The sequence below is a fragment of the Oryctolagus cuniculus genome, chromosome 12 (assembly GCF_051225735.1).
Source record: "Oryctolagus cuniculus isolate XC-2025 breed Fujian yellow rabbit chromosome 12, ASM5122573v1, whole genome shotgun sequence".
Lineage (NCBI taxonomy): Eukaryota > Metazoa > Chordata > Mammalia > Lagomorpha > Leporidae > Oryctolagus > Oryctolagus cuniculus.
This window is the reverse complement of record NC_142878.1, coordinates 9,741,336-9,768,667: the sequence shown is the minus strand read 5'-3', so window position 1 is coordinate 9,768,667 and position 27,332 is coordinate 9,741,336. Positions and strand designations below refer to the sequence as shown.

At 57.4% G+C, this 27,332-nt stretch overlaps 1 protein-coding gene across 2 annotated transcripts in view; it reads left to right on the top strand.

The window, feature by feature from the left end:
- Positions 1-27,332, top strand: part of ADAMTS17 (ADAM metallopeptidase with thrombospondin type 1 motif 17) — a 269,013-nt gene that overhangs the window by 4,221 nt on the left and 237,460 nt on the right. For both annotated transcript variants that reach the window (XM_051822951.3, XM_089311139.1), the window contains one exon: positions 6,088-6,235. In XM_051822951.3, coding sequence (XP_051678911.3) covers positions 6,088-6,235 — 148 coding nt within the window. The remainder of the gene's footprint in view (positions 1-6,087; positions 6,236-27,332) is intronic.

Below are 27,332 nucleotides of genomic sequence, written 5' to 3'. Positions count from 1 at the left end.
CGGGCCTGTAAGTGGATTTCTCCACTTTGAACTTGTGTTTCGTTGGCAGCATTTAGAAACAAGAAGTGCACACTGGGAGGATGACCTGAGCAAGGCGTCGAAGACTGATTGCATTCTTGGAGCGCATTTCCTGAGCTCTGAGATCCTGCAGCTGTCCGGCCTCGGGTGTGTGCCACGGGGGCTGCTCTTGCAGACACTGGCTGACCTCTCAGGGTGTGCGCACTCCTGTGCCCTGCACACACATGCACAGCCACACCCTCGTTCCCTAGGAGCTGGAACTGCACGGCCACAGGGCTGGTATCCTGAGCGAGTCACTTCTCTCCCAGGTGGGCTGAATGCGAGCAGCCTCGCGTGGCTGCTGATAGCACAGAGGATGAGAAGGTGGGAAGTCGCCCCCTGAGAGCCCTCCGTGCGAAGGCATTGAACGCAGGTTGTCAGCCTGTTGCCTGCAGGCACAGGTTATTGTCTGCACCTGCGGGGCCGCAGGATGCCCTGCTGGGCTCCTGGCGAGGCTCAGAGAGGTGGGCCCCATCCGCGAGGGAAGCAAGGTGTGCCGGAGCCCGTGGGTGGCTGGAAGGAAGGACAGGCTCCGGGGGCTGGACTGAGGTGGCAAAGGGGGCTGGAGTCCGTCGGGTTTTAGGGAGGGGGAGCCACGGCAGGTCTCCCCGGCCAGGTGCTCCCAAGGTGAGGGATGCGGGAGTCAGCTGTGGGATGGGGTAGGGTTGTTTCGGGGGCTGGAGGCAGGTGGACAAGCCAGCCAAGTGTGCAGGTCAGGTAGGGCAGAGCCCGGGAGCCCACCCAGGGCGTGTGGAGTTTGATCCTGGCGCAGCTTTCTCAGCTGCGAGCTGGCGTCAGGGCTCGGTACACTGGTCGCAGGCCTCTGCCCTGCCAGTGTTCTGATGGAGCAGGGCTGAGGGAACGTCCCTTGCCACAGGTTCCCGGGGAATGCGGTGGGCTCTGAGGCCTGCAGGCTGGGCATAGCGGAGGAGGCTGGGGGAGACCTGCTGAGCAGTGTGGGAGATGAGAGGGAAGGGAGGGGCGTTTGGGGGTGCCTGGTGCCCAGGCTCGAGCCTCGGCTGGCAGAGGTGGGCATGCTAAGGAAGGAGGACCGGCTGCTCTGTGTGCCCGGCTGCCTCGGTGCAGGGGTCCGTAAGGGGAGACGCTGCAGCGAGTGGCCCTCTGGTCCCTAGGGGAGGAGACCAGTGTCGGTGTGGGCGTCTCCAGTTTACAGAGGTGCCTTGGGCGGGGAATGCTGCTCCTGCAGGAGGGGCGGAAGCCCGCCTGCCTTCCCCGTGGCAGCAGCCCGTAGGCCCAGCCCTCTGCAACCACCTGTGTGCAGGGAGGTGGCTGGGACCTGCTCTGGCTAGCAAGCTCCAGGCAGGGCGGGCTCCCTGGGCACCGGGCTGCCGTGGGGGGTCTTGTGGGACCCAGCAGAGTCCAGTGGCTTCGTCTCCTCCAAGGAGTGTCCGTCTTGAGTTGCAGAACGTATATGGGAGTGCCTTTCCGTCCAGCGTCTTCAGTGCGTTTCCTGTTAGGCCGAGACGTCGTGCTGACGTTCGGAGCAGCCCCGGACCCACCCGCTGCAGGGAGAGCTGCTTCTGGGGGAGGCAGGGCCCCTCCCGGCGGTTGGAGGGCCAGCCTTCTGCTGTAGCGTTTGTGTCTTGCAAAACTCCAGATTTCTCTTTAAAGGGAGAGGCACATTATCGTATCCCCAAGGCCAGGCGGCTCGGGGCTGCCGGCCCTGTCTGCTGCCGCCTCTGTGTTGCTAGGTCTCTGCAGGCTGCTCCCCTCACTGCAACCCCGGCAGCCTCTGGGGGTGGGGGAGGGGGGCCTGGGAGGAGCCTTTCCCCAGGGCTCACTTCCTGGTGTCCCTGGGGACCGAGGGTCCCACACAAACCCAAGCAGCCCTGCCCAGCTCTCTAGGCCACGTGGTGGCGAGGGGCTAGAAGCCAGGGCTGTGGACAGATGCGCACCGTGCAGGAACTTCCAGTTCTGGGGGCCTTCAGACACTAGGGTCAGAACAGTAGGCCACCAGGTTCTCCTGCGTCCAGCTGAGAGCCAGGGCAGTGGTGGCTGCCCCTGGCTGTGCGTTGGGATCTCCGAGTGGGCCAGTGCCTGTTTCTGTGCCGGAGGCCAGGGGTGTGCCGGGCATCTGGAGTTCTCAGAGCTCCAGAATGATGCCAGGATGCAGCCGGTGGCGAGAGCCACTGCGCTGGGGCACCCTGGCAGCCCGCTCCCGTTGGAGGAACTGTGATGTGGCATCAGAAACGATTCTGATCCCCTCCAAAAGGAATCGACTGCTGGGCTGGGAAGGTGTTCTGTAACCAGGGGAGGGGAGGTCAAGGAGAGAGTGACAAGGCCGGCAGGTGCTTTGGGTGAGATTGCGTGTGTGCACACATGTGCACATGTGTGTAAGACATGTGTGGCTGCCTTCAACCGGACATTCTATCCCTGGTGCTGTGTGCACCCCATGCATGTGAGAGAGCTCCAGGAAAGCCAGCTCAGCGAGACTGCAGCCCGGCGCCCCTCAGGGTGGGGGCTTTGCACAGACCCCGCCTCCTGGGTGCCAGTCCTGCCCAGATGCCTGCTTCAAGCTCAGGCGCCAAGGGGGCATGCGGTGGCCAGGGAGCGAACGTTCCAGCACCCCACACATCTCTCCCACCAGTGCGGCTATTTTCCTTGAATGGGTGTCAGCAATGTGTGGGACCTCCGCCAGGAAAGGCCTCATGGGGGAAGACTTGTCCCCGGGGACCCTCGCTGGGCATGGGTGTGATTACACCGCCTGACACGCTGACACTGGAGCGCATGCCTCTTGTAGAGGGGCTTGGTAATGCCCACCAGAGACTGAAGCAGTGGCCAGCTCCTGCAGTGACCCGTAGCTGCGGGTGTCCTGGAGGGTCCAGCCCCCAGGGAGAGGGGCGCGGGGCTCCCTGCCTGCCGTCACCTGCCCGTGGGCTCCTGCACTCCCCGTGGAGCCCAGCAAACACCCCCACTGCCGCCCTCCACCCCTTTTGTGTCCTGGAGCGTGGAGGGGAGGCATCCCAGTCCCACTTCCTAGCCGAGGGAAGGAAGGAAGCCTCGCCCTCCCTCGGGTCAGCGCTGCCACTTGGAGGCAGTTTTATTTGGGCAGTAAAATCTGAGTTCTTGGCTCAAGTTCTGATGAAACGGAAACCTGGTGCTTAGAGCTGTGGGTATGGTCTCATGCCCCCGTGCCGTGGGGAGGAGAGGTTGGGGGTGATCTTCCTGGTTGATCTCATTCCCTTTCCAAGAGGGCTGGTCCCGGCGTGTCGTCCCAGGACACGGAGGGTTCCGGGTTGCACCGTGTCAGCAAGCTCCTTGTGGGGGTGGGGAGGGGATGGCTATGCTATGCTGAGGGCAGTGCTGCGCACCCCGTGGTCCCTTGCCCTGCAGCACCTGTGTGGGTGGGCCCTTGCTGGAAACGGGCAATATTCGGTCTCACCCACGGCCCCAGGGGGCTTTGGTGCATGCCAGGGTTCGAGAACCTCTGGCTGTGTATGCTGTGGCTCTAGAGACGAGACAGTGCAAGACGTAGAGAAGGCAGGCTCTTCCTGACCTCCTGGGACCGATCCGCCCCATTGCTGACAGTGAGCACAGGTGGCCTGGGACTGTCACGCCCGGGGAGGGGGTGTTGACTGCTTGGAGCAGTGCACACGGGCGTCCTCCCCAGCCAGCACGCCGGGTCCCTGGGGGGTGGGTGGGTTGCCTTGTTCTGTTCACTCCCGTCCAGGGAAGCTGGCAGCAGGTGTCCTGGCCAAGGAGGGCAGATTGCTTTAATGATGCCGGCATTGACTCCATGTGACGAGAGAGAATGTGTATACATGTTAATATGCGCTCTGTTGGCCGGAGCCGCAGCTCAATAGGCTAATCCTCCGCCTGCGGTGCCAGCACCCCGGGTTCTAGTCCTGTTCGGGGCACCGGATTCTGTCCCAGTTGCTCCTCTTCCAGGCCAGCTCTCTGCTGTGGCCAGGGAGTGCAGTGGAGGATGGCCCAAGTCCTTGGGCCCTGCACCCACGTGGGAGACCAGGAGAAGCACCTGGCTCCTGGCTGTGGATCAACGCAGCGCGCCGGCTGCAGTGGCCATTGGGGGCTGAATCAATGGAAAAAAGGAAGACCTTTCTCTCTCTCTCTCTCTCTCTCTCTCTCACACACACACTGTCCACTCTGCCTGTCAAAAAAAAAATGACTTTGTTAAAGTGCCAAAAATCCTAGTTTTCAGTATTTTCCTTTAGTATATAAATTGTATCTAGCAAGCTTTTGCAAACACTCTAACATTTTTTAAAAAAGATTTTATTTATTTATTTGACAGGTAGACTTACAGAGAGAGAGAGACAGAGAGAAAGGTCTTCCATCCGCTGGTTCACTCCCCAAATGGCCACAAAGGTCGGAGCTGCGCCGATCTGAGCTTCTTCCTGGTCTCTCATGCAGATGCAGGGGTCCAAGCACTTGGGCCATCCTCCACTGCTTTCCCAGGCCTCAGCAGAGAGACAGATTGGAAGAGGAGCAGCCGGGACTAGAACCGGCACCCGTATGGGATGCCGGCACTGCAGGTGGAGGATCAACCTAGCGCACCACAGCGCTGGCCCCTTTAACATTTTTTAAAATTAATTTTTAAAAAAATTATTTGAAAGAGATCTTCCACCTGCTGGTTGGCACCCCAAGTGCCCACAGCAGCTGACCGCGGGGCCAGGCTGAAGCCAGGAGCCTGGAACGCAGTCTGGGTCTCCCATGTGGGTGGCAGGGACTCAGCTACGTGAGCCGTCACCTGCTGCCTCCCAGGTGTGCATGCGCTGAAGGGGAGCCTGGATCGAGCCCAGGCCCTCAGTAGGCATGCGGGCATCCCAAGTGGCGTCTTAGCCACGCCTGTAATCACTTCCAGGGCAACGCTGAACACTGTTTGTCTCCATTCACAAATTTGGTGAGTCATGACTTTTAAAACTGCCATTAGCAATTTAGCATATTCAGTTTTATTTTCAAGTTCTTTGGTTGTCTAATTAAAAATACAAACCTTTCACAAGAACCTAGTAATTCTTATAAACTCTCAGTTTCATAAACATGGGAAGTCTTAAGTTCTCATATATTTTAATACTGCTTATAAACCCAGCGCGATTTTGCAATCACAAGTCTAGAGAATGATAGACTTTAAACTAGAATCACTGGTCTAATCCATGAGATGCTCTGCCAAGTTCTCTTAAACACTACAAGTTCTGGGGGGGAAAAGGGGAAATATCCTATCATAAAACGATTACAAGTCTGACTGGCCTCCTTGTGTCTGTATTTAGTTCTGAGCATCCACATGGCTGACGTGCGTTCCTCAGAATCTTGGGGTTACTTCCTTAAGTGGTCCTTTCGAAGGATGATTTCTAAAATAATTTTAAGAGGGCCCGGGTTGTGGTGTAGCAGGTTAAGCCGCGGCCTGGAGTGCTGGCCTCCCATGTGGGCGCTGGTTCGGGTGCCAGCTGCTCCACTTTGGTCCAGCTCTCTGCTATGGCCTGGGCGAGCAGCAGAAGGTGGCCCAAGTGCGTGGGCCCCTGTAGCCCCGTGGGAGACCTCCCTGTCTCCTGGCTTCTGCCTGGCCCAACTCCAACTGTTGCAGCTGTTTAGAGAGCGAACCAGCGATGGAAGATCTTTTCCGTCTCTCCCGCTCTCTAACTCTGCCTTTCAAGTCAATAAAAGCACAGTTAGAAGCAGTTGATAATGAAGTTGTCCGCCTTTCTGAAAACTTCAAATGGTGGGTGGTGGGTGCTGTTGTATGGGGCAGTTCACGCGTGTTGTGCAAGAGAAATGGTATGGTTTTTTGGTGCAGAACCATGCCTGGTTCCTTCCTGGAGCACATCTCCCTCGCGCTTTCTGCGCCCCTCCCCTCCTTGTCCCTGTCCCCTGCCCCTCAGCACAACGGCTCGGGGGGCTGTCTTCCAGTCACCCAGACTCGCTCTTGGGCTCAGGCAAGTCTAAGCAGTTGGCAGAGACGAGAGCCTGGCTGTGGGGGAGCCCGCGGGGAGGTGGCCTTGCCGCCCAGGGCGGGTGCCGTGAGCGTGACCGACGCCCTGTTCTCTCCTTTCTGGGCAGGTCGGCCTCATCCAGCTGGGGCATGAGCAGGTGCTGCTGCGGCCCCTCAACAGCTCCTGGGGCCCATTCAGCGGACGAGAACATCTGATCAGGCGCACATGGTCCACCGGGGCCCAGGCACCTGGGCGGTTCTGCAAGGTACTAACAGGTGAGTCTGGGCGAGTGCTTGGCCGGCTGAGAGCGCACGCACAGTTGGCAGCTTTTGGTCCCAAGTGCCCTGAAGTCCTGGGCTCCAGATCGGACTTCCCACGCGGTCGTGTGTGGTGATCACTGTGTCGTGCCCCGAGGTCCTGGGCTCCAGATCGGACTTCCCACGCGGTTGTGTGTGGTGATCACTGTGTCGTGCGAACCTCACCGTGGGCAAATGGAGACGGCTACCGCAACACTAGGGACCACGTCGCCCCTGCCATCTCTTGGTGACCGAGGTGTCTTCTGTGCCCTGGCTGTGGCTCCCCACGAATCACTGTAGCGGTTCTCAGAGCAGGTCTCTGGGTTGCAGCATTAGCATCTCCTGGAAACCTGGTAGAAAGGTACCACTCGGGTCAGAGTCAGAATTGGAAACTCCGGGCTTGGGCTGGTCCTCTGTAGCTTCATAGCCTCCCTCTCGCTGTTGTGTTTAAAAAGTGCTATACTGGCTGGCGCTGCAGCTCACTAGGCTAATCCTCCGCCTGCAGCGCCGGCACACCGGGTTCTAGTCCCGGTTGGGGTGCTGGATCCTGCCCCGGTTGCTCCTCTTCCAGGCCAGCTCTCTGCTGTGGCCCGGGAAGGCAGTGGAGGATGGCCCAGGTCCTCGGGCCCTGCACCCGCATGGGAGACCAGAAGGAAGCACCTGGCTCCTGGCTTCGGATCAGCGCAGCACACCAGCTGTAGAGGCCATTTTGGGGGGTGAAGCAATGGAAAAGGAAGACCTTTCTCTCTCTCTCTCTCACTGTCTAACTCTGCCTGTCAAAAAAAAAAAAAAAAAGTGCCGCACCGTGACCTTCCCCTAAGACCCAGATGTGACTGGTCTGGGTGGTGACTGGGTGTCAGGGTGGTGACTGGGTGTCAGCGTGTCCTGTTTGAGATTTACTCACTCGTTGTAAAGGCACAGCCATAGAGGGAGGGGGGGAGAGAGATGGAGAGAGATTGATGTTCCATCTGCTAGGTCACTACTCAAATGGCTGCAATGACCAGGTCGGGGCCAGGCCAAAAAAGTCTCCGCTGTGGTGCTGGGGCCCAGGCACTCGGGTTATCCTCCACTGCCTCTCGGGTGCGTTAGCAGGAAGGTGGATCAGAAGCGGAGCAGCCAGGGCTCGAACCAGCCGATGCTCGGCTGTGGGACGCTGGTGTCACAGTGGTGGCTTAGCCCTCTGCGCCGCAGCGCCAGCCCCAGGGCATCGGTGTTTTTAAAGCCGATTCTGTGACGCAGCGTAGAGTGGGGAATCCAGGCGTTTACGTCCTGCGCTTGTTTGAGCAGCTGCAGGTGCTGAAGGGCCCTTCGTGGTGCCGTGTCACAGCTGTCTGCCTGCGAGTGCCCCCCAGAAAGTGGGATCACCCCGTGCTCACAGGCTAACTTCCTCCTAGCAGATCTCGCGACCCCGCCCTGACCTTTTGTGGTGTCAGGAGCTGTCTGCACGCAGAGGTAGCAGGTCTCAGTGTGGCATTTCCGTGACCTTGGAGAAGCGCTGATTCTGTCATGAGCGTGGAATAACCTTGCGTATAAACAAGGCTTGCAGCTCAGCCTGGTCACGGCTCAGCCTCCCTGTAGCCTCGGCTGTGGGTGAGGAGGTACCAGACTGGGGCAGGAGTAATCTGTTCCTCTCTGCACCCTGACATAGTGCGGGGCAGATGGACCCTGGCATAGCGTTACTCCTAAGGAAAAGCAGGCAGTCCGGGGAGCAGAGGTCTTGCTAGGGCTGGCTGGCTGGTTGACGTCAGGGTGCAGTCTCAGTGGCCTTGTCCCCTATGATCTTGCTGTTGACCTGGACACTGGGGTCCGAGGCAAGAGGATTTGGCTAGGACATCAGCAGGGGGCTGTCCGCTCCTCCCGCCTGTGTGCACTGATGTGACAGCACCCCCAGCTGCTGTTGGAAGCCCTGTGCTGAGGACTGCTGATGAGCACAGAGCCCGGGGTGGGTGCCTGTGGGAGTGGGTGAGATCCTTCCCCAGGGCCTGGAGCTGAGCCTGCCTCCTCCTCTTCCTCCACCCAAGCCAGCGGTCCCCAGTGCTTCCCTGAACGCAGGAACGGGTGTGCGTGCAGATGAGACGGGAGTTTCGTCTCATGGCTGCCGTCCACCTTTGGAGGGGACAGCGAGGGTTCCTGTGTTTGCACTTCTGTCCCTCAGGCTGGTTTCGGGGCACCCTTTTGATGGCTTGTTTAGTGCGTTAGATAAAATAATAATTAAAAAGAACCGAGGGTTGGGTGCATGCTATGGCAACTGAGGTAAAACGAGAGCAGCCGTGCAAGGCTGCAGAGAGAAATTCCCGAAGCTGCTTCGCTAAGTCCCTGCCCAGGCCTCGCAGCAGCGCGCGGAGAGGTGCAGCAGTGCGTCTTTAAGGTGGCGCCAGAGTCTGGCTCTGCACCGGGTGGCATCGCAGCCACAGGACAGGGATCTCTGCTCCTGGTTCTCTTGCTTCGCAGGAGATACTTGGCGCCTGTTGTTGCCGAGCTGAGAAGGACGCCTTGGCCGTTTGACAGGCTTAGCTGATAAGTCCATTAGGCCTCGTGCAGTTTGGATTAGGTTTCAACCACTGGGCATTTAGAAGTCAGGAAAATTAACTTGCTGAGGCTCCTGCAGAACCCGTGGTTGACGCTTCCTAGCAAGTGTAATCAGATTAACCCGAGGTTTCCCGTGGGAACCTGTTCTCTGTGTGGTTGACCTTGTGTTTGGCTCACCTTGGACGTGGCCAGAGGCAGGGGGAGCCTGGCACCCCCTCTTCCCTCAGGAGCCTCTCTGTCTACGCGGGAGCTGCGTGTGGGTGAGCCCGGTATTGTCTGGGGCAGGGGGTGTTTTACAGAGAAGGAGCTGCCTCCTTCCCTTGGTGACACTCAGCTTGTACCTGCAGCCGTCCGGGGGCTCCTGGTGGGGGGACAGGCTGCTCCTCTTGCCTTCTAGCTCTTTATTTTTAAGACCTTATAAACTGGTCCATAAAACAGGACTCCAGGTTGGAACTTGGCATGAAAGTGTGCAGTGTGCAAGCCTTTTTTTTTTTTTTTTTTTTGGTGAGAGTTTGGTGTTTTGGCTATCTTGAAGTGGTCTTCGGTTTTTAAGTGGTGGGTTGGACTTCCAAACTTTTTGTCTTTCCGCTCAATGTCTCCATTCAGATTTGGTTCAGAATCTTCCCGTCGCCAGCTTTGTGGTGTTCAGGCAGAGTCTGGGTGTTTTTCTCCTCCCCTGGGGTGGGTGTCGCGTGTGGCTGATCAAGTAGAAGACTCTCTGCCGCAAGTGTCCTCAGAGTAGGGATCCCGCACGTGAGCGTCGCGTCGTGAGCTCCTTGGAACGAGGCGGTGGTGCTCTGAAGTGTGGGTGTCGTAGTTGGAGTTCTGTGACTGTTTGGACGCAGTTACTGCAGCTGTTTGCTGGTGGGCTTGCTTCTCCTGTAGACTACAGTCTCGGGCTTTGGAGGATGCTGTGGCTCCTCAGAAATCGTGTTGCTAACGTACACCGACGTTTGCCTGTGCGCTAATTGTATAGATATGAGGCGTCTTCAGGAAGGTCATGGAAATGCATACTATTTTTAAATTTCATTGTGCCACAAACCTTTCGAAGCCCTTTGCGTAGGTTGAACATTCATACTCCAAAGTCCCAAATGTTTTCCAAATCTGAAACTTGCTGCTCTCCAGAGTTTGGAGCACGAGGGGTTTCAGGTTTCTGGATTAGGGATGCTGAGCTGGCCAAGTCTTTGCTCATATTGCAAAATCCGAGAAAAGCTGAGAATTGCAGGGCATGGCTGCTTGACCTGTACCGGGAAAAACACAGTCAGGACTCGGGATTCCTATCCATCCGGATTCGTTTGGTTGGAAGTGACGGAGCTCTTACGGCTTATACACCAGAGCTGTCGGGGACTTGGGCCCATGGAGCTGCCCAGGACTGCAGGAGGCGGGGCTCCAGGTGAGGCTTGACCCAGCTCAGATTCTCCGAAGTCGTTCCTCCTCCTGACAGCTTTGTCCTCGGCTGGCCCCTCCACGGGTGCCAAACGGGCAGCTAGCAGACAGCAGGAAGCTCTTTGTTTAATCCCCATCTGGGTGGGACCGGCTTGGATTGCTTTGCATTCCCCACTGCCCCGAAGACGTCTCTGAAAACTACTAGAGGCAGCGCCACGGCTCTCCCTTCCGAGGGGCTCAATCCAGTCCCCAGGTGCCCATGGAGGCATCGCCCTGCTTCTGTTCCTGGAAGCCACCGCCCCCTCGGCCAGAGTGCCGTGGGGATGGGGGATGCTCTAATCCTCAGGCGGAGGAGAACAGGGCCAGCTCTTTCTTGTTTGCACAGAGAGGGACTGAGCCCTCCGGCCCCCTGCTCCGCCTGTGTCCATGCGTGCAGATGGCCCTGGCCTTTGCTTACCACGGAAGGGCTCGGTCCTGAAAGGCGGCTCAGCTCGCCAAGTGTGTGTGTGGGGGCAGGCGTGCACCTGCTATGTTTATGCACATAGGTGGTTCTGCACTTGTCCCAGCGTCCCTCGTGCAGTGGCAGTGGCCGTCTTTCCTGTCCTGTGTCATGTGAACCAGGAGTGGGGCCTAGAAGAGATGGACTTGAACGGCTGCTCTGAGTTTCTCCAAGTTGATATTTTATTTATGTGCATGTAGAAGTAGTAAGAGTTGTTTCACACGAAAGAGAACAGAGGGCCAGTCTGCCTCCCTATGGTGTGGCCCCAAAGGAGTCTCCTGGACACCTCCGGGCCCGGCGTGGTCTCTGCTCTTGCCAGTGGTTGGAAGAACACATTCTGTGTCTCACGGCTCTGCAGACAGCGAGTCCCGGGTGGAGGTGTCGGCGGGGTTGGCTCCTCTGAGGCCTCTCTCCATAGCTGTCAGGGGGCCGTCTCCGCCCCGGGTCTCCTGTCCGCGTGTCCGTGCCCACAGTTCATCTTAGAAGGACGCCTGCCGTACACCTTCCCTCGTGACCTCACTTGAACTCAGCTGCTCTAGAAAACCTATCTGCAGCCACAGTTTGAGGTTCCAGGGACGTGGGAGGGACTGGGACACAGCCACGACCTACCTGGTCGGTGTCTCGGGGCCATTGCCAAGGACACCGCCGGGGAGAGGTGGTGTTTCCACTTGCAGCTGCTCTGGGGCCGTGTTCACGGGAGAGCGGCCACAGGTGCCTGGAAGGGAAGCATCGGGTTTAGAGGAAAAAGAGCGAAGCCACGTGAAGGCGCCGGGTCGAAACACGCAGCGCACTTGGCCGGCCGCCCCTCCCGGTTCCCGTCTTGAGAGGCGTTCTAGGGACTCTGGATGCGTAGCAAGCTAGAAAGCCCTGAGCCGCCCTGAGCCCCTTGCACAGCTGGGCGGTACCCTCTGCTGCCCACTCGAGGCGAGGCACACTTGCCGGCCAGTGGCTGACACGTCGGAGCCACTGCGGCAGCTGTCGGGATGGCTCTCCTTTGATACCCGTTCTCCAGTGTCGAGGGGACCGCTTCGATGCCCTCGTTCTCGGGCAAGTGGAAGAGAGAGGCCCTGCGGAGCCCGGAGCTGGGAGCTGCTGACACCTCCTCTCATCCCGGATCGCTGTTCTCTCCAGTGAGCAAACCCACAGTGCAATCCAGGCCCCTTAGTACCTGCAGACGGGACGTTGGCCTGCAGGCTGGGTGCTTACCTTGTTCCTGCCACGGGTCCCCGGGACTGAGCACACTGTGCTGAGCAGGACTTCCCGTGGTCCCTGCCTTCAGGGAATGTGTGGGTTGGTGGCAGAGAGGCACCGAGGAAGCCAACACGTGGCAGGTGCAAATTATTGTTAGTTATGGGATGTTTCAAGCAGGCAAAGACACTGCACAGCACGAAAACTAGAAATCCACATACGCACCATTCAGATGTGGCCCACGTGGACATCTGGCCATGGTTCTTTTATACTGGCTGCGGCTTTTATGAGAGAAATTCACATTGATGCTCATAACAGATTCTCCCACCCGGCACCCCTGTCGTCTCTCTGGAGAGGTCCCCAGAGGTAACCGCCACACCAACACTGGTATGACTCTCTCCTACCCGGGTTTTGGTCCAACACTTTCTTTCTTCTCCCCCTGCCCCAAAGATTGTATTCATTTATTTGAGAGAGTTACAGAGAGTGAGATACAGACGAGACCACCCACTGGTTCACTCCCCAGATGGCTGCAACTGCCGGAGCTGCGCTGATCTGAAGCCAGGAGCTGGGTCTCCACATGGATACAGGGGCCCAAGGACTTGGGCCATCCTCCACTGCTTTCCCAGGCCAGAGCAGAGAGCTGGATCAGAAGTGGAGCAGCCAGGTCTCGAACTGGCGCCCATATAGGATGCCGGCCCTGCAGGCAGTGGCTTTACCCACTGCACCACAATGCAGGCCCCCCCAACACTTTCAATATAGCATCATAAGCTGTGTGTTGTTTTGCATGTTTTAATATTTGCATAAGTGGCTTCAGGTCATGCAGCTGCATTTTTCACAGGCTTTAATGTTTTCTGGGTTTACCCATGGTAGTAAATACAGATCCGCTTCATTCCTGATTGTACCGGTTGTGGACTTGATTCCTCCTTTCAGAACTAGTTTTGTTTTGTTTTGTTTTGTTTTCCTCCTGCTGTTTCTTGTTTTCCATTTCTTTAACCTCTATCTGTATCTTTATTCCTTTTCTTTTACGTTCTCTAAATGTCTCAGGTTCCTTTTTTCCTAACTTCTTGCATAGGAGATTCAGGTCACTGAATTTTGCTCCGTCTTCATCTCTAGCTTATGTACTAAAGCTGTGCCTTTGCCTGTAAGAACACTATGCAGAAGGTGCCCAGAGCCTCTGTCAGGGAGGCGGCTGAAGACCAAGAAGCGGTTCCTGGTGACCTCGGCTGTGCTCCCTGGGAGTACCAGGCAGCCAGGAAGAGTAGATGTGGGATGGCTCCTCCCTCAGCTGCCACTGTCAGACACTCCCCCCCCCCCCCCCCCCGCTGCAGGAGGTAAACTGCTAGCACCTAAGCATTGCGCAGGCTTCACTCTGCCAGGTGTGCCCCGACACCTGCCCAAGGGGACAGACTCAGCGTCCGTGTCACAGTGGGTCACAGTGACGTGGTGTCCCTGTGGCGGAGTTTGCATGTCCACTGCAGGAGGGCGGGGGGGCTTGTGATGGTGGACGTGAGGATTTGTGCTCAGCTGTGAGAGGGGCTCAGCCTCCATCCCTGGGGGTCCCCCACCCTTGGTCACTTCCTCTCCTGGTTAGTGTATGAGCGTGCTTCAGAAGGTTCATGGAAAAGGAGTTAAAAGATACACCTAAGTTTATTTTGATGCAAACAAATAGCCACCACGTGCAGCTGGAGGATACAGATTAGCCAAGGGGCATTTCCGACGCTCTAAGGTACAATGGACTCCTCTTTCCTTCATGTCTTGCACTTTTTCTGTTTTTGGCCTGTATCTCTCTATTCTTTTCAATTTTTTTTTTTTTATTTTTTGACAGGCAGAGTGGACAGTGAGACAGAGAGAAAGGTCTTCCTTTGCCGTTGGTTCACCCTCCAATGGCCACCGCGGCTGGCGCGCTGTGGCTGGCGCACCGCGCCGATCCGAAGCCAGGAGCCAGGTGCTTCTCCTGGTCTCCCATGGGGTGCAGGGCCCAAGGACTTGGGCCATCCTCCACTGCACTCCCTGGCCACAGCAGAGAGCTGGCCTGGAAGAGGGACAACCGGGACAGAATCCGGCGCCCTGACCGGGACTAGAACCTGGTGTGCCGGCGCCACTAGGCGGAGGATTAGCCTAGTGAGCCGCGGCGCCGGCTTTCAAAAATTTTAAAAAGATTTACTTGAAAGGCAGAGCTAGAAAGAGATATCCTCCATCCACTGGTTCATTCTCCACATGGCTGTGGAGGCTGGGGCTGCGCCAGGCTGAAGCCGGGACCCTGGAACTCCATCTGGTCTCCCACGTGGGTGCAAGGGCCCAAGCACTTGGACCATCTTCTGCTGCTGTCCCTGGTGCATTAGCAGGGAGCTGGATCGGGAGCAGAGTGGCGGGGACTTGAGCCAGCGCCCATATGGGATGCCGCCATCATGGGCAGTGCCTCAGCCTGCTGCCTGTGACACCGGCCCCCCTTTCTCTGTGTTCTGAAGAATCACCTCTCGGGTCACCCAGGTGGCCAGGTTCCCCTGAACTGGAGCTGACCTCCGCCGAGTACGTCGGCTGAGCTTTCCATTTCAGTGGTGGTGTTGTCCACTCTTGTACTTGCGGGTGCGCCTCTGTCTGATGCCGGCCCTTTTGCTAATTTCAGTGTGGTTCTACCTTTTGGGTGGATGTTTTTAGCAGAATTATTTGAAGTCTCCTTTGATGCTGCTGCCTTCTTAATTTCTTCAGGGTGCTGATCCTGCTTGCTCTTGTCTGCTCATTCAGCCTCAGGTGGGCCACTTCCTTGTGTGGGTTGTGATCAAGTCAGTCTGACGGGACCTCGCCCTCTTGCCTCCACACCCTGGGTGAAGGAAAAACCCAATTCCCCATGCACTTCTGTCAGACGCCCAGGACTCTGTCACAGGTCCAAGCATGATTTCTGTGTTCATCCCTGGGACGCGTGCAGCCAGGAGTGGTGCACGTTTGCGTGTGGAGCGCAGGCTGGGGCCTTGCCTGTACCTCTTCCCTGTGCCCTGGATGGAGCTGCCGACCCCCGCACGTCCGTGTGGCCGGAATCCGCTGCCTTGCCGGGGCACAGATCGCCCTTACGCTGTTTCGGGCATGATGCCGCCCACATTTCTGGTGCTCTGAGCTGTCACTTTCTGTTCTTTGCATTTGCCTATGCTGTTACCTTGGGCAGCTTACAAGCAGCGGTGGGAACATCCACCATTGAGCGCCAGTGGATCCTGGGTCTGGTGAGGGTCTAGCGGACTGCGCCTTCTTGCTGTGACTTCCGGAGGTAGGTGCCGGTGGAGAACTCGCCTGAGCCTGCGGGGAGGGCCCCCGGGCCCGTCCTGAGGGCTCCCCGTGCCTGGCACTATCTCCTCCCTTTGCAGCCAGGTTTCAGGGCCCGAGTTTTGGGCCACAGACCTCCAGCCCACAGTACTTCTAGGATACTTCTGGGGCAGGGCGCTGGCAGTACCCTGGGTCTCTGCAGTCAGGCGACCGTGTCCCCGAGTTTGCTGTTGATGAGCAGTGTCCTCGGCACGGCTGTGTTACTCTCGGACCCTGGAGGGTGAGGGAAGGCCCAGCACCTCATCCTGCCCGCCTCGGTCCCTGCCACTCACCCCCCACCCCCTCGCTGATGGAAGCCTCCCCTCCCATGCTGTGTAGCTGTCCCCAGGGCCGTACAGGTGCAGGGCGGTCATGGGCAGGCATTTTGCTTCCAGCTTTCTGGTCACTGCTGGAAACCATGTGGCCAAGTCCCCAGGATCTAGAAAGCAGCTGCAACGTGCTTGCATGGCCCCTGACGAGGGTGCGTTTGGGAGGTGCCCGTGGCGGGGCCGTGGTGGTCCCATTCTCTCTGGGGTTGTGGCGTGGCCGGGTCTCCCCGCCACTCTGCTCTCACCGCCTCTGCCCCTGCAGCCTCGTCTCAAGCTGCCCCCACCCCACCCTGTCCCTCTGCGATTGTTTGGGGAGCTCGGGTTTCAGACCCTGAACCAGGATTGGCTTCTGTGCCCGGCAGGCCCACAGCTTCTGCTCTGGGCCCTGCCACGCTCCCCGCTGCCCTGTCACGGTGGCCCCAGAGGAGAGCCACAGTCACAGCTGTGTGTCCACGGACGCAAGTCCCCCTCAGTGCAAGTGCCGTGAGCTTTCTGGATGTTCCACGTTGACCTCACGTGGAAACTGCGTCTGCTGTCTCAGGCGGGAGGTGTGTGTGGGCCTGGCAGAGTGCAGCCTGCGCATTGCTGGGTGCAGCAGCCTACCTTGGGTAGTGGGGTAGGGGTGCGGGGGTGGGGGACGGCTCTGTGATAATGGCCACTGAGCGAGGAGCCATTCTTTAAGACCAGCGGGTCTGCCCAGCTCCTGCCCCTGTGAGTGAGCAGCCCCATGCCCACACCTCCTGGCAGCCTGGTGCTCCCGGAGGGTGCTGCCGAGGCGCAGGCCCCCAGCCTGACTCAGGCCCCCAGCCTGACTCAGGCCCCCCAGCCTGACTCAGGCCCCCAGCCTGACACAGGCCCCCCAGCCTGCCACAGGCCCCCCAGCCTGACTCAGGCCCCCAGCCTGCCACAGGCCCCCCAGCCTGCCACAGGCCCCCCAGCCTGACTCAGGCCCCCAGCCTGCCACAGGCCCCCCAGCCTGCCACAGGCCCCCCAGCCTGACTCAGGCCCCCAGCCTGCCACAGGCCCCCCAGCCTGCCACAGGCCCCCCAGCCTGCCACAGGCCCCCCAGCCTGACTCAGGCCCCCCAGCCTGACACAGGCCCCCCAGCCTGACTCAGGCCCCCCAGCCTGACACAGGTCCCCCAGCCTGACTCAGGCCCCCCAGCCTGACACAGGCCCCCGGCTGCCGTTTGCAGTGAGGCTCAGGAGGAGCGTGTCAGGCTGGACACCGTGTCACCCCGCGCTCGTCCCGGCCCCTTGATCTCAGTTCCATTTCTGTTTCAGACAAGTGACCCAAGACGCTGTTGGCGTTTTCTCTTGTGCTTGGGTGGAGGATGCTGGTTAAGTCCCCTGAGTTGAAATTAAAACCCAGTTACACCCCTGTGCGTTGTTCCCGGACGCGGAGACTGAGGAGGCCCTGGAGGATGCTGTGGGTCGACCCTGCCTTGGCTGCAACCCTTGAGCTGCTGCTCGTGACGCCTGCACCCTCCATGGGGTGCCTGGGTGCACCTCCAGCTCCCTGCTCGTGCACCTGGGAGGCAGCAGGTGAGGCTCGAGCGTGTGGGTCCCTGCCACCCACCTGGGAGGCGCAAGTGGGGTTCCCAGCTCCCGGCTTTGGCCTGGCTCAGTCCTGGCTGTTGCAGGAGTTCGGGAAGTGACCCAGTGGATGGGAAATCTGCGTCCATCTCTGTCTCATGCTTAGGGAAATAAGCCAGTCTCAAAAAGACAAATATGACAAGTTTTCCCTGATCTGTGGTTATATACAGAGGACAAAAATATGTAACATGTGAGCAAAGTTGACATTTTCAGATTTTGTTATTGTTTATAGCCACTTACTACTTATGGAATATTTAGTGGAGGGTCAACCTTATGATTATAAAAAAGTTGAAAGTATGTCATTATAAAAATTAAAAACAAGGAAGAGGGTGGGGTGGGAAGTATCATGCTTTTAAAACTGTATGTAATACATGAGATTTATTCTCTTTATATAAAATTTTAAAAGGAAAAAATTTAAAAAATGGACACTACCCATTTCCTGCCTATGTGGTCCATGCGGCTCCTCTGTGCTGTGCAGAGGTCCTGAGCCACGTCAGCTCTTTCTCTTCTTCCTACCTTCATCTGGAAGAATGGAAACGCCGATATTTTACCTCCATGGTTGCTGGGAGTTCAGTGAGCTGATGTCAGTATGCTTCCATCACGTAGAAGTTATTGATATATAAAGTGTCATCACTTTAGTCCATGGAGTGCGCTTCCTGACAGCCAAGCCAGAGATGAGGGGTTGGGTGAGGTGGCTGGTGTGGGTGGGGGAGGGTTCCAGGCAGTGTTGTCCTGATGGTTAAGGACTCGCTGGTGAAGGTCTCGTAGGTGTTTTTCTGCCAGAGCTTTGGACCACTTTCTCAACACTCTCTCCTGGTAAGCAGATGTGGTTCTTTGGCCTTCTAGGAAGTCAGCCGGCAGAATGCCTTGTGCGTCCCCAAAACCTGTTGCTGTGACCTCTGCTGTTGACTGGTCTGCTTTTGCTTTGGCCGGACCACTGCCGCCTCTCAGTAGCCATTGCTTTGATCATGTTCTGTCTTCAGGAAGGTACTGATAAAACCAGATTCCATCTCCTGCTACAGTTCTTTGAAGAATTCCTGTAGAATCTTGATCTCATTTGTTGGAAAACTTCTATTGAAAGCTCTGTTCTTGTCTCCTGCACCCAGCGAGCCGAAAGCTTGCTCCACATAATTTTTCAGTGAGGAATCTGTGGGCTGAGCCGGTTGAGATGTCTGTAGTGTTGGCTGATGTTTCTGCAGTTGGGAGTCCACTTCAGTTAGGGCACAGATAAGGTGATCTTTTTTTCTTGCAAATTAATATGGATGTGTGCCACTGTTTTGGTGTCATCCCATGCTTCTTCATACATGGTTATCCACTGGTTATCGGGGCTTTGTTCCCTGTAAGTGACTTTTGCCATTCTTCCGCCCAAGCTTCACCATCAATTTGATGTTTGCTCTGGCTTCAATTTAGGCAGAGTTCATGCTGCTCTGCTAGGGGCTCTGTGTCTAACTGACGCCTTATCCTTCTTAGTGCCTCCAACTAGACCCTGCTTCTGTCCAGTTACTTCAGGGTGATTTGGGCACAGAAGCATTTGAAATTCGGGCATCAGTTTTCCATCGTGTGTATTTCCACGGACGTTGGGAAGACCTCCTCATATATTCAGGGAAAAATCCTTGTGTACGAACAGGCAGGTGACCTGCTAATACGGCTCCCTCCTTCTGCAGCCTCCTTTTACGAAGCAGAGTCATTCAGAAGGAGCTTGGAGATCTGTGAAGGGCTTCCCAGGCCTTGCACACGGGGGCTCCCTGCTGCCCGCCGGCCCCACCTGCGCACCTGCACTTGCCTCTCCCAGGCCTTGCTGTGTGGTCTGAGCAGTCAAGCAGATACACCAGGCCTGGAGGTGGTGCTTGGATGAGTCTCTATGTAAATATTGGTGAGGTTCTATATGCTTTTCAGCCCTCAGTGACTGTGTGTGTGTTCTCAAAACTGGCTCGAGTGTGCTTGATTTTTAGGACTCGGTGTTTTATGTGTCATATGCCCCCCTCATCCAGGGTAGGTTGCTGCCTGTTTGCTGTTGGCTATTTAGAGTGCTGCACGGGTGCTAGGATCCAGCACTGAACAGGAGACATCCTGGAGCAACTGCGTACACCCCCTGTCGCACCCTGCGAGTGCCCCTTCCTTCCCTAGGGGAGTGCAGGGTGGAGGGACTTTGAGTCCCCGTGGTGCTGGCTGGGAAGGCTAGAGGGGAGGAGGGACCGGGGGACCCGGCCAGCAGGCAAATGGCTGAGGCTCCGGAGCGGGAGCGGAAGCGTCCACGTGGGATGTGGGCGTCGTGACCTTGTCCTGCAGCGGGTACCCGGGTAGGGGGTGGACGTCCTGCCTGCCTGCTGGCCCTGGTCCCTGTCCCCAGCACCCTTGTATGCTCTCCACACCGCTCTTCCCTCCGAGACCAGGTGGGCTCCGGGACCCTGGGTTGTGCTCCGCAGCTGTGTGCTGAGCTGCTGGCTCCTGTGCGTCTCAGCCTCGGTTTGTAAAACGCTCGTGGCTGAGGTGGTCTGGCTCCTTGTCCTTCTCCGCCTCCTAACCCAGTTTTTTCCCAGGCTGCACCTTCTGTTCCTACCGTCTCTTGCCCAGTTGCCCCGCGCGGCAGGCCTCTTGCTGTGTCTCCCCAGCTCAGTCGCCGAGCGACAGCTGCCTGTCTCTGGTTGGCTGCAAGGTGCCTCCTTGTCTTTGTAACTCGGTGTTTCTGAACCAAACCCCAGTGTGGTGATGCCTGCCCGCCAACCTAGTACCTTTGGGGAAAAGGTTTCAATCACCTGGACTCAGCAATTCAAAAAACAGCTCTTGGCACTCTAATCCTTGTCCCCTTCATTCATATTCCCCCGTACTTTAGAAAAATATTATTACACGTATTGACGGGGGGAGGGGAGAGATTGATTCCATTCTCTGATTCACTCCCCAAATGCCTGCCCTGGCTAAGGCCCAGGCTGGAGCCGGGAGCCGGGAGTGCAGTCCAGGTCTCCCAGCTACACTGAGGCATCGCCACTGCCTCCCAGGGCCTGCACTGCCGGGAAGCTGGACTCCGGGGTCGAAGGCAGGTATCAGCCCAGGGTTCCGGTGAGGGCCGTGAGCCTCACTGCGAGGCCCCGCGCTTTGATCTATACACAGTCCCTGACGTACAGTGCCATCAGTAGAAGTGTGTTCAGTAGAAGTCGGGCTTGGGGGTTTTGAATTCGGATCTCCTCTTTGGCTCGATTCTCTCCGGTGATGCCGGGTGGCAGGAGGACATGCAGCTCTTGTTAGCATGGTGACCATCGGGGGGAAGCACTCACAGGCCACATGTGCCGGGCTGCTCGGCTGGGTTAGGCTACTCCGCATTTTCCAGTTAGGGTATTTGACACATGGGATGGGTATGTCTGGAGGTTAACCCCCTGGTGAGTCAGGGTGTTTGTGGTTACAAAGTTGCAAACAGCTTTGGTTTACTTGTCCCACACATTCACTCCAACATTTCCCACTTGCTCTATATATTTGTCATCTCCCTCTCTCTTCCCCCCTCCCCACCTGCCTTTCACCTTCCTCTTCCCCTCCACGTGCACTTTTTTTCTGACCAGTTGAGAGTAGTCTGTGGACGTCATGTCCCCTCATCTGTACGTTGTCTGCATTTTCTAAGAACCCTTGTGAACCAAGGGACTAGATGAAGGAGATGAGACACGGGAGCGGTGCTGTTGTCTGGTACCAACTTGTACTTAAGCTTCTGCAGTAGGCCCGTGAGCATCCCCCACAGCTCTCCTTGGTCTAAAATCTCACATTGCATATGGCTTCCCACTTGCTTAAAGTGTCTTCAGGTCTGGGCAAGTTCCTTAGCCCATCTTCCCGTTTCTTCAAAAATACTAGCACGCGCTGGTTCCCTCGTGGGGTGTCTCTGCATTTGGTCTTGCCTGTTTTTTGCGGGTAGGTTGAAGCTGTGCAGTTCAGGCTTGCTGGTGTGCTGTGTGTCCCTTTACCGTGCACGCTGGCTCGTGCCTCCTGGGAAGGTGCGTTTGTAGGTTTCTCGGTTAACCTGCTGTGAGGTGACCTTTCCATAAATGATTAGGAAGTAATTTGGGGGGCTATTTGGAGGCCATGTGAGTGTCCTGTTCTTAATCAGTTTCCTCCAGTAGTTTTAGCATCCCTTGGTTCTTGACAGAGCCCGTTATTACTGTCAGAGTTTGGAAATGCTGGGGTTTTTAAACTCCCATCATTTTATCCATGTTTCTCACTGCCACCCTCCAGGGGAAGTTACCCTTCTCCCTCGTTCACTTACTTATGTCTCTGTGGACTGGCAGGTTCTTATGTATCCATGGATACTTGTTTATGGCTCTGTTTATTTTTTTTTTTTAATTTTTAAAAAAATTTATTTGACAGGTAGAATTATAGACAGAGAGAGAGAGGTCTTCCTTCCGTTGGTTCACTGCCCAAATGGCTGCTACGGCCGCTGATCCCAGCCTGGAGCCAGGTGCTTCCTCTTGGTCTCCCATGCGGGTGCAGGGCCCAAGCACCTGGGCCATCCTCCACTGCCTTCCCGGGCCACAGCGGAGAGCTGGACTGGAAGAGGAGCAACTGGGACTAGAACCTGGTGCCCATATGGGATGCTGGCGCCGCAGGCGGAGGATTAAGCAAGTGAGCCATGGCGCTGGCCCCCTGTAGCTCTGTTTATTCTGATGTTTAACTCTCAGATTCGGCAGTGTAAGATCAGACAGGACAGTGGATTGCTGTGGCTTTTGCAACATTATAGCAACATGCATATGACTTTTCTCCTTAGCTTTTTTTTTTTTTTTAAGATTTATTTATTTATTTGAAACTCAGAGTTACACAGAGAGAGAAGGCGAACAGAGAGAGAGAGAGAGAGAGAGAGAGAGGTCTTCCATCCGATGGTTCACTCCCCAATTGGCCACAACTGCCAGAGCTGTGCAGATCCAAATCCAGGTGCCAGTAGCCTCCTCCGGGTCTCCCATGTGGGTGCAGGGGCCCAAGGATTTGGGCCATTTTCTGCTACTTTCCCAGGCCACAGTAGAGAGCTGGATCGGAAGTGGAGCAGCCAGGTCTTGAACCAGCGCCCATATGGGATGCCGGCCTTCAGGCCAGCTTTAACCCGCTGTGCCACAGCGCCGGCCCCTCTCCTTATATATATTAATATATTATGTAAATGGTCTCCTGGTGTTATACCAACCTTAAATTCATGGAATAAATTACACTACATTGTGGGGTATTGTTTATTTATTTATTTTTAAAGATTTATTTATTTGAAGCCGGCGCCGTGGCTCAATAGGCTAATCCTCCACCTTGCGGCGCCGGCACACCGGGTTCTAGTCCCGGTCGGGGCGCCGGATTCTGTCCCGGTTGCCCCTCTTCCAGGCCAGCTCTCTGCTATGGCCAGGGAGTGCAGTGGAGGATGGCCCAGGTGCTTGGGCCCTGCACCCCATGGGAGACCAGGAAAAGCACCTGGCTCCTGGCTCCTGCCATCGGATCAGCGCGGTGCGCCGGCTGCAGCGGCGGCCATTGGAGGGTGAACCAACGGCAAAGGAAGACCTTTCTCTCTCTGTCTCTCTCTCTCACTGTCCACTCTACTCTGCCTGTCAAAAAAAAAAAAAAAAAAAGATTTATTTATTTGAAAGAGTTACAGAGAAGGAGAGGCAGAGAGAGAGAAATCTTCTATCTGCTGGTTCACTCCCCAGATGGCCACAACGGCCAGAGCCGCACTGATCTGAAGCCAGGAGCTTCCATTTCTCCCACATGGGTATGGGGCCCATGGACTTGAGCCATCTTCTACCTCTTTCCAAGGCCATAGCAGAGAGCTGGAGCAGAACTGGAAGAGCCAGGACTGGAACCGGCGCCCGTATGGGATGCCGGCACTGCAAATGGCGACTTTACCTGCTATGCCACGGCGCTGGCCCCGGGATGTTATTTATTTAAAGTGATGTTGCATTCCTGGGCCAGTGTTATGGCAGAGTTGGTTAAGTTGCTGCCTACGATGCTGGCATCCTCTGTTGGTGCTAGTTTGAGTCCCGACTGCTGCACTTCCCATCCAGCATCTTGCTAATAAACCTGGGAAAGCAGTGGGAGGTGGCTCAAGTCCTTGGGGCCCTGCTACCTGCCTGGGAGACCCGGATGGAGCTCTAGGCTCCTGGCTTTGGTTTAGCCCAGCTCTGTCCACTGCAGCCTAAATTAGGGTGTGAACCAGTAGAAGAAAGATTGCACGCACTCATGGACTCGCTCTCTCTCTCTGGAAGGCTGCCTTTCAAATAAATAAGTGAATCTGCAAACAACTTTACTGCACCCTATATGCTAATGTTGTATTTAAACACTTTGCACCCAAGTCTGGGTTGCTCTGTAACTGCTTGTGCGTGCACACGCTGTCATTCTCCGCCGAGTCACTGATGTCCAACCAGCTCCACAGTAAACAGTGTGCTCACTTTCCTTGATTGTGGCTGTCCTCAGAGGGGGTGAGCCAGGCAGGCCGTCGGGCCTCGCGGGGTCTGGTGGAGCCCCCTGCAGAGCCGTCGCAGCTCCGTGCTCCTGTGTGTCTTTCCTCTGTGTCTTCTACAAAAGCTCGCTTGGTTGCTGCCTGGGGTCAGTCTGGGTGACTCACGCTTCCTGCAAACTTCATCCAGGTTTTCCATCAGTGCACAGAACGCCCCTGTAGTGAGCAGATTAAGGAATTATAATTTGATGTGGCTCAGACTAGATTGCACATTCCTGGGTCTAAGGCCTTTTGGTGTATTAAAGCTATTATGGAGCAACCTCTGTGTCTTTTCATCACTCTTGAGAATACGGCTTGCTTTTGGAGGCCTGACTCAGATGTCGCTTTCTCCAGGAAGCCCTCTCTGATTGCCTGCCCTACCTGGCGCCTGGTCTGCATTCTGAGTGTCACGTTCTCTTTCTCTCTTGTGTCTTGCCTTCATTGTATCCGAGGTCTCTGAGTGATGGCAAGACTTGTGCATTACTTTGCTTATTGCCACTGTAACAAAACAGCACAGATGCATTATCTGACGGCTCAAGTCTGGAACCCACTTTTCTGTGCTGTACTCAGGGTGTCTGCAGGACTGGTTCCTCCTGGGGGCTCTGGGGAGCCCCACATCCTGGCCTTCTCCAGCTCTAGGGGCCACCCACACTCCTTGGCTCGTGGCCCCTGTCTCTGTCTTTAGAGGCCACGGGGCGGTGAGTCTTCCTCACACTGTATCACTTGGACAGTCCTTTCCTGTCATCGGGTGGCCCTCTGCCTCTCCCTTGCAAGGCACACGTCTCCTAACCCAGGAGAGCCTTTGCCTGTCTCTCCACATCCTTAGCTCAGTCCCACCTGCACAGCACCTGTGCCCAGGCGCGCTCGTGCCGCAGTGGCTCCTGGGGGTTGGGATGTGGACACCTTTCAGTGGGGGGACGGGAGGGGGGCTGAACAGCTGCTGCAACCCACAAATCTAAGCATCACAGTCACCGCCAACATTCAGCAACCCCCCTCCCCCTCCCCTTCCCCTAACACGTCTCCATAAGGCCAGCCTGCTGGGCCTCTCCACGGAGAGCCTTGTTACTTGGTGGAGAAAGAAACATTGAAGCTGGAACCCAGGGAAAGAAAACACGGCCGAGGACACCGCGCTGTCCTTCTGTGCGCCTGGGTTCGTTTTCCCACAGGCGGTTCCACCAGACCGAGGACTTGGACGAGGAGCAAGGCCGTCTCTCCCGGCTCTGCCCCGGTGCTTATGCAACACAGGCCGCCCGCCCGCCTCAGGAACTTGGGGCAGAGCAGGCCTCCAGCTTCAATAGGAAAATCCGCCTGGAGCTGCCTGGATCAGGAATGCACAGTTTATTATTTAAAGTGCACGCTGGCTGGGGCTGTCCAGGTGGCTCGGGGAAGCTCCTGGCAGCGGGTCCAGCCCTGAGGCTGGAGGAGGGACGGTGGCCCCCAGAAAGACACGGGCTCGGCCGCCGAGCGAGCGCCCAGCCGCGGCGCTGGCTTGGTGTTCCGGGGCGGTGGCGGTAGAGAGCGAGGCCCCTGCCAGCTCCCGCAGAAGCGTCTGATTTTTGAATCAGCAGCGTCCCTGCCGCCTCCGGGGGAGAGAATGTGTGACGGAGCGAAGGCGAGTCTGCCCAGCTCCCCTCCCGGCAAGAGGCCTCCGGCCAGAAAGTCCACTCGAGGCCAGGCGGAGGGGAGCGGAGGCTCTGGTCTTCTTAAGAAATGGCTTTTAGAGCTGCATCCCTCCCCCACCTCACCCCTGCAACAGGAAAAAAAAAAAAAAAAAAAAAAAGAAAAAGGCCCGGCGTTCTCAGTTCACTGGTTTCTCATGGAGCAGCCCGGCCCAGGCTTCACCGGGACAGCTGCTGCCCAGTTCTGTTGGGCAAATTCCAGCTGCAGATGCAGCGGGTTCCTTTCTGCTCAGCCGCCTTTCCAAGCATCGGGCAATTGCTTGTGCACGACTAGACAGGGAATTCGCTGGCTGGAGCCGCTCTGGGGCTGCACAAACCGCCCTGGGGCTTACGGAGCCCATACCTTTCTCAACCCATTAGCAAGTCATAGATCAGACTCCCTGTCTGTCTGTCAGCTGGACCAGGACACCTCGGGGTGGGGGTGTGGGGGGAGAAGCCCAGGAAAGCCGAGCCTGTCCCTGCCTAGCGGTGCAGAAAACTTGGCGTCAGTGGTGGTCGGCGCTGCTGGTGGTGCGGAGGGAACCTGGGGCCAGCTGTGGAGGGACGGGGGTAGGGCTCACCCGCTTCTGCCCGGGGCATCTGCCTGCCTGGGCGTCCACACCCTGTGCTTGGGCTGATCAGGCCTGGGGAGGTGACAAGGGGGTTTTCTGCTCTCCAAGGACACAGCTGTGATTTAGAGAGAGCTCATCAGGTGGGGTCCCTGGCTCGCTTAGGGAATACACGTGGCCTTGGGAGCCCCTGTGGGAAGGAACCCTGCTCTGGGTCGGTGTGGACAGAGGTGCAACTTCCTTGCAGAAGACAGCTGGCCTGTGCTGTGGGGGAGGCTCCCTTGGCTCCACCTCCGCGCATGGGGGCCTGCGGGGTTTCCTGCCTGCTGTGTCCCTGGGACGAGTCTGGGTTTCTTTTCTGGGAGGCTGCAGGGTCCATCTAACCCACCCCCGAGCTGGCTAAGTGCCTTCTTCAGCACAAATGGGCACTGCTGGGTATCTTCCCAGGGAACCACTGTCCCTGGCCCCAGATCTCCCCCCAGTCCTGCCCTGGCCGTGCTGCAGGAAGCTTTGGGCTCCTGTAGGCTCCTGGGTGGGTCCTGGCCCTTGCAGGACGCCGTGGTAGGGAAGAGGAGGGGCAGCGCCGAGAGTTTCTGGAGGTGGCTGAGCTGCCCGCACCCTGGGCGGCGTTGGGGAAGGTAAGAGGTCCGGCTGGGGGCTGCTCCCTGGGGGACCGGGATGAGAGCCAGGCCTGAACCCTGCTGGACCTCGTGTGTCCCAGAGAACAGCCGGCTGTGTCGTCTGCAGTTCTGTGCGTCGTGTGCCGCCTGGCATCTCAGAGGGCTGGGGACTCCCAGGCAGCTGGTGGGAAGGGATCGGGAGATGGGGAGGGTGGTGAGTGGGCAGGCCAGACTGCTAATGCTGACCTGGAGCGACGCGTGCCCGCCCCATGAGCTTGCTGGGGGGCTCTGTCCCAGGCCTGACTGCTGGCCCTGCTGTTGGCCCGGAGCTTCCCGTGCCCCTGGGGATGTCCGTGTGGGGAAAAGCAGTTCCCCAGCAGGTGCAGGGGCTCCCTCCTCGCCAGATCTGGGGACACGCTGATTTGGAAAGGAGCCCTGGGACCTGCCAGGCATGAGTCCCCTGTGGCTTCCCTCGCCTGACGGGGCGTCCAGTGCCCCGTGTGTGTGCCCGGCCCCCGCCCCCCGGCTGACTCAGACTCCCGCGGTCACTGCTCTCCGGGCCGCCTGCTGGGGGAAGCGGCTGGGAGGCGGCCAGGATGGCCAAGCCCGGGCCTCTGTTTTCCTTTCCCATGACTTTTTTTTTCACGGTTGCAACACTGACAGGGCAGACTCCTAGAGGACGTGCCAGGCGCGGTTGCCTGGCGAGCGATGCTCCCGTGACTGCCTAAAAAGGGAACGTGGTGAGCGGCCGCGGAAAGGGGAGAGAACAGCGCACGCCGAGCAGGAGCACGAGGGGCGCTCAGAGCCTCACTGCCTCGGCGTCGGGCCGCTGCTGTCGGCCTTGGGGATTCGCGGGTTCAGCGCCGTCGCCTTCCGCCTCCTCCCTGGCCGTTGTCTGCGGCAGGCGGCCGCTAGCTGCCTCGGCTCCAGACAGCTGCACGTCACTTCTGGCTGCCAGATGCAACGCAGT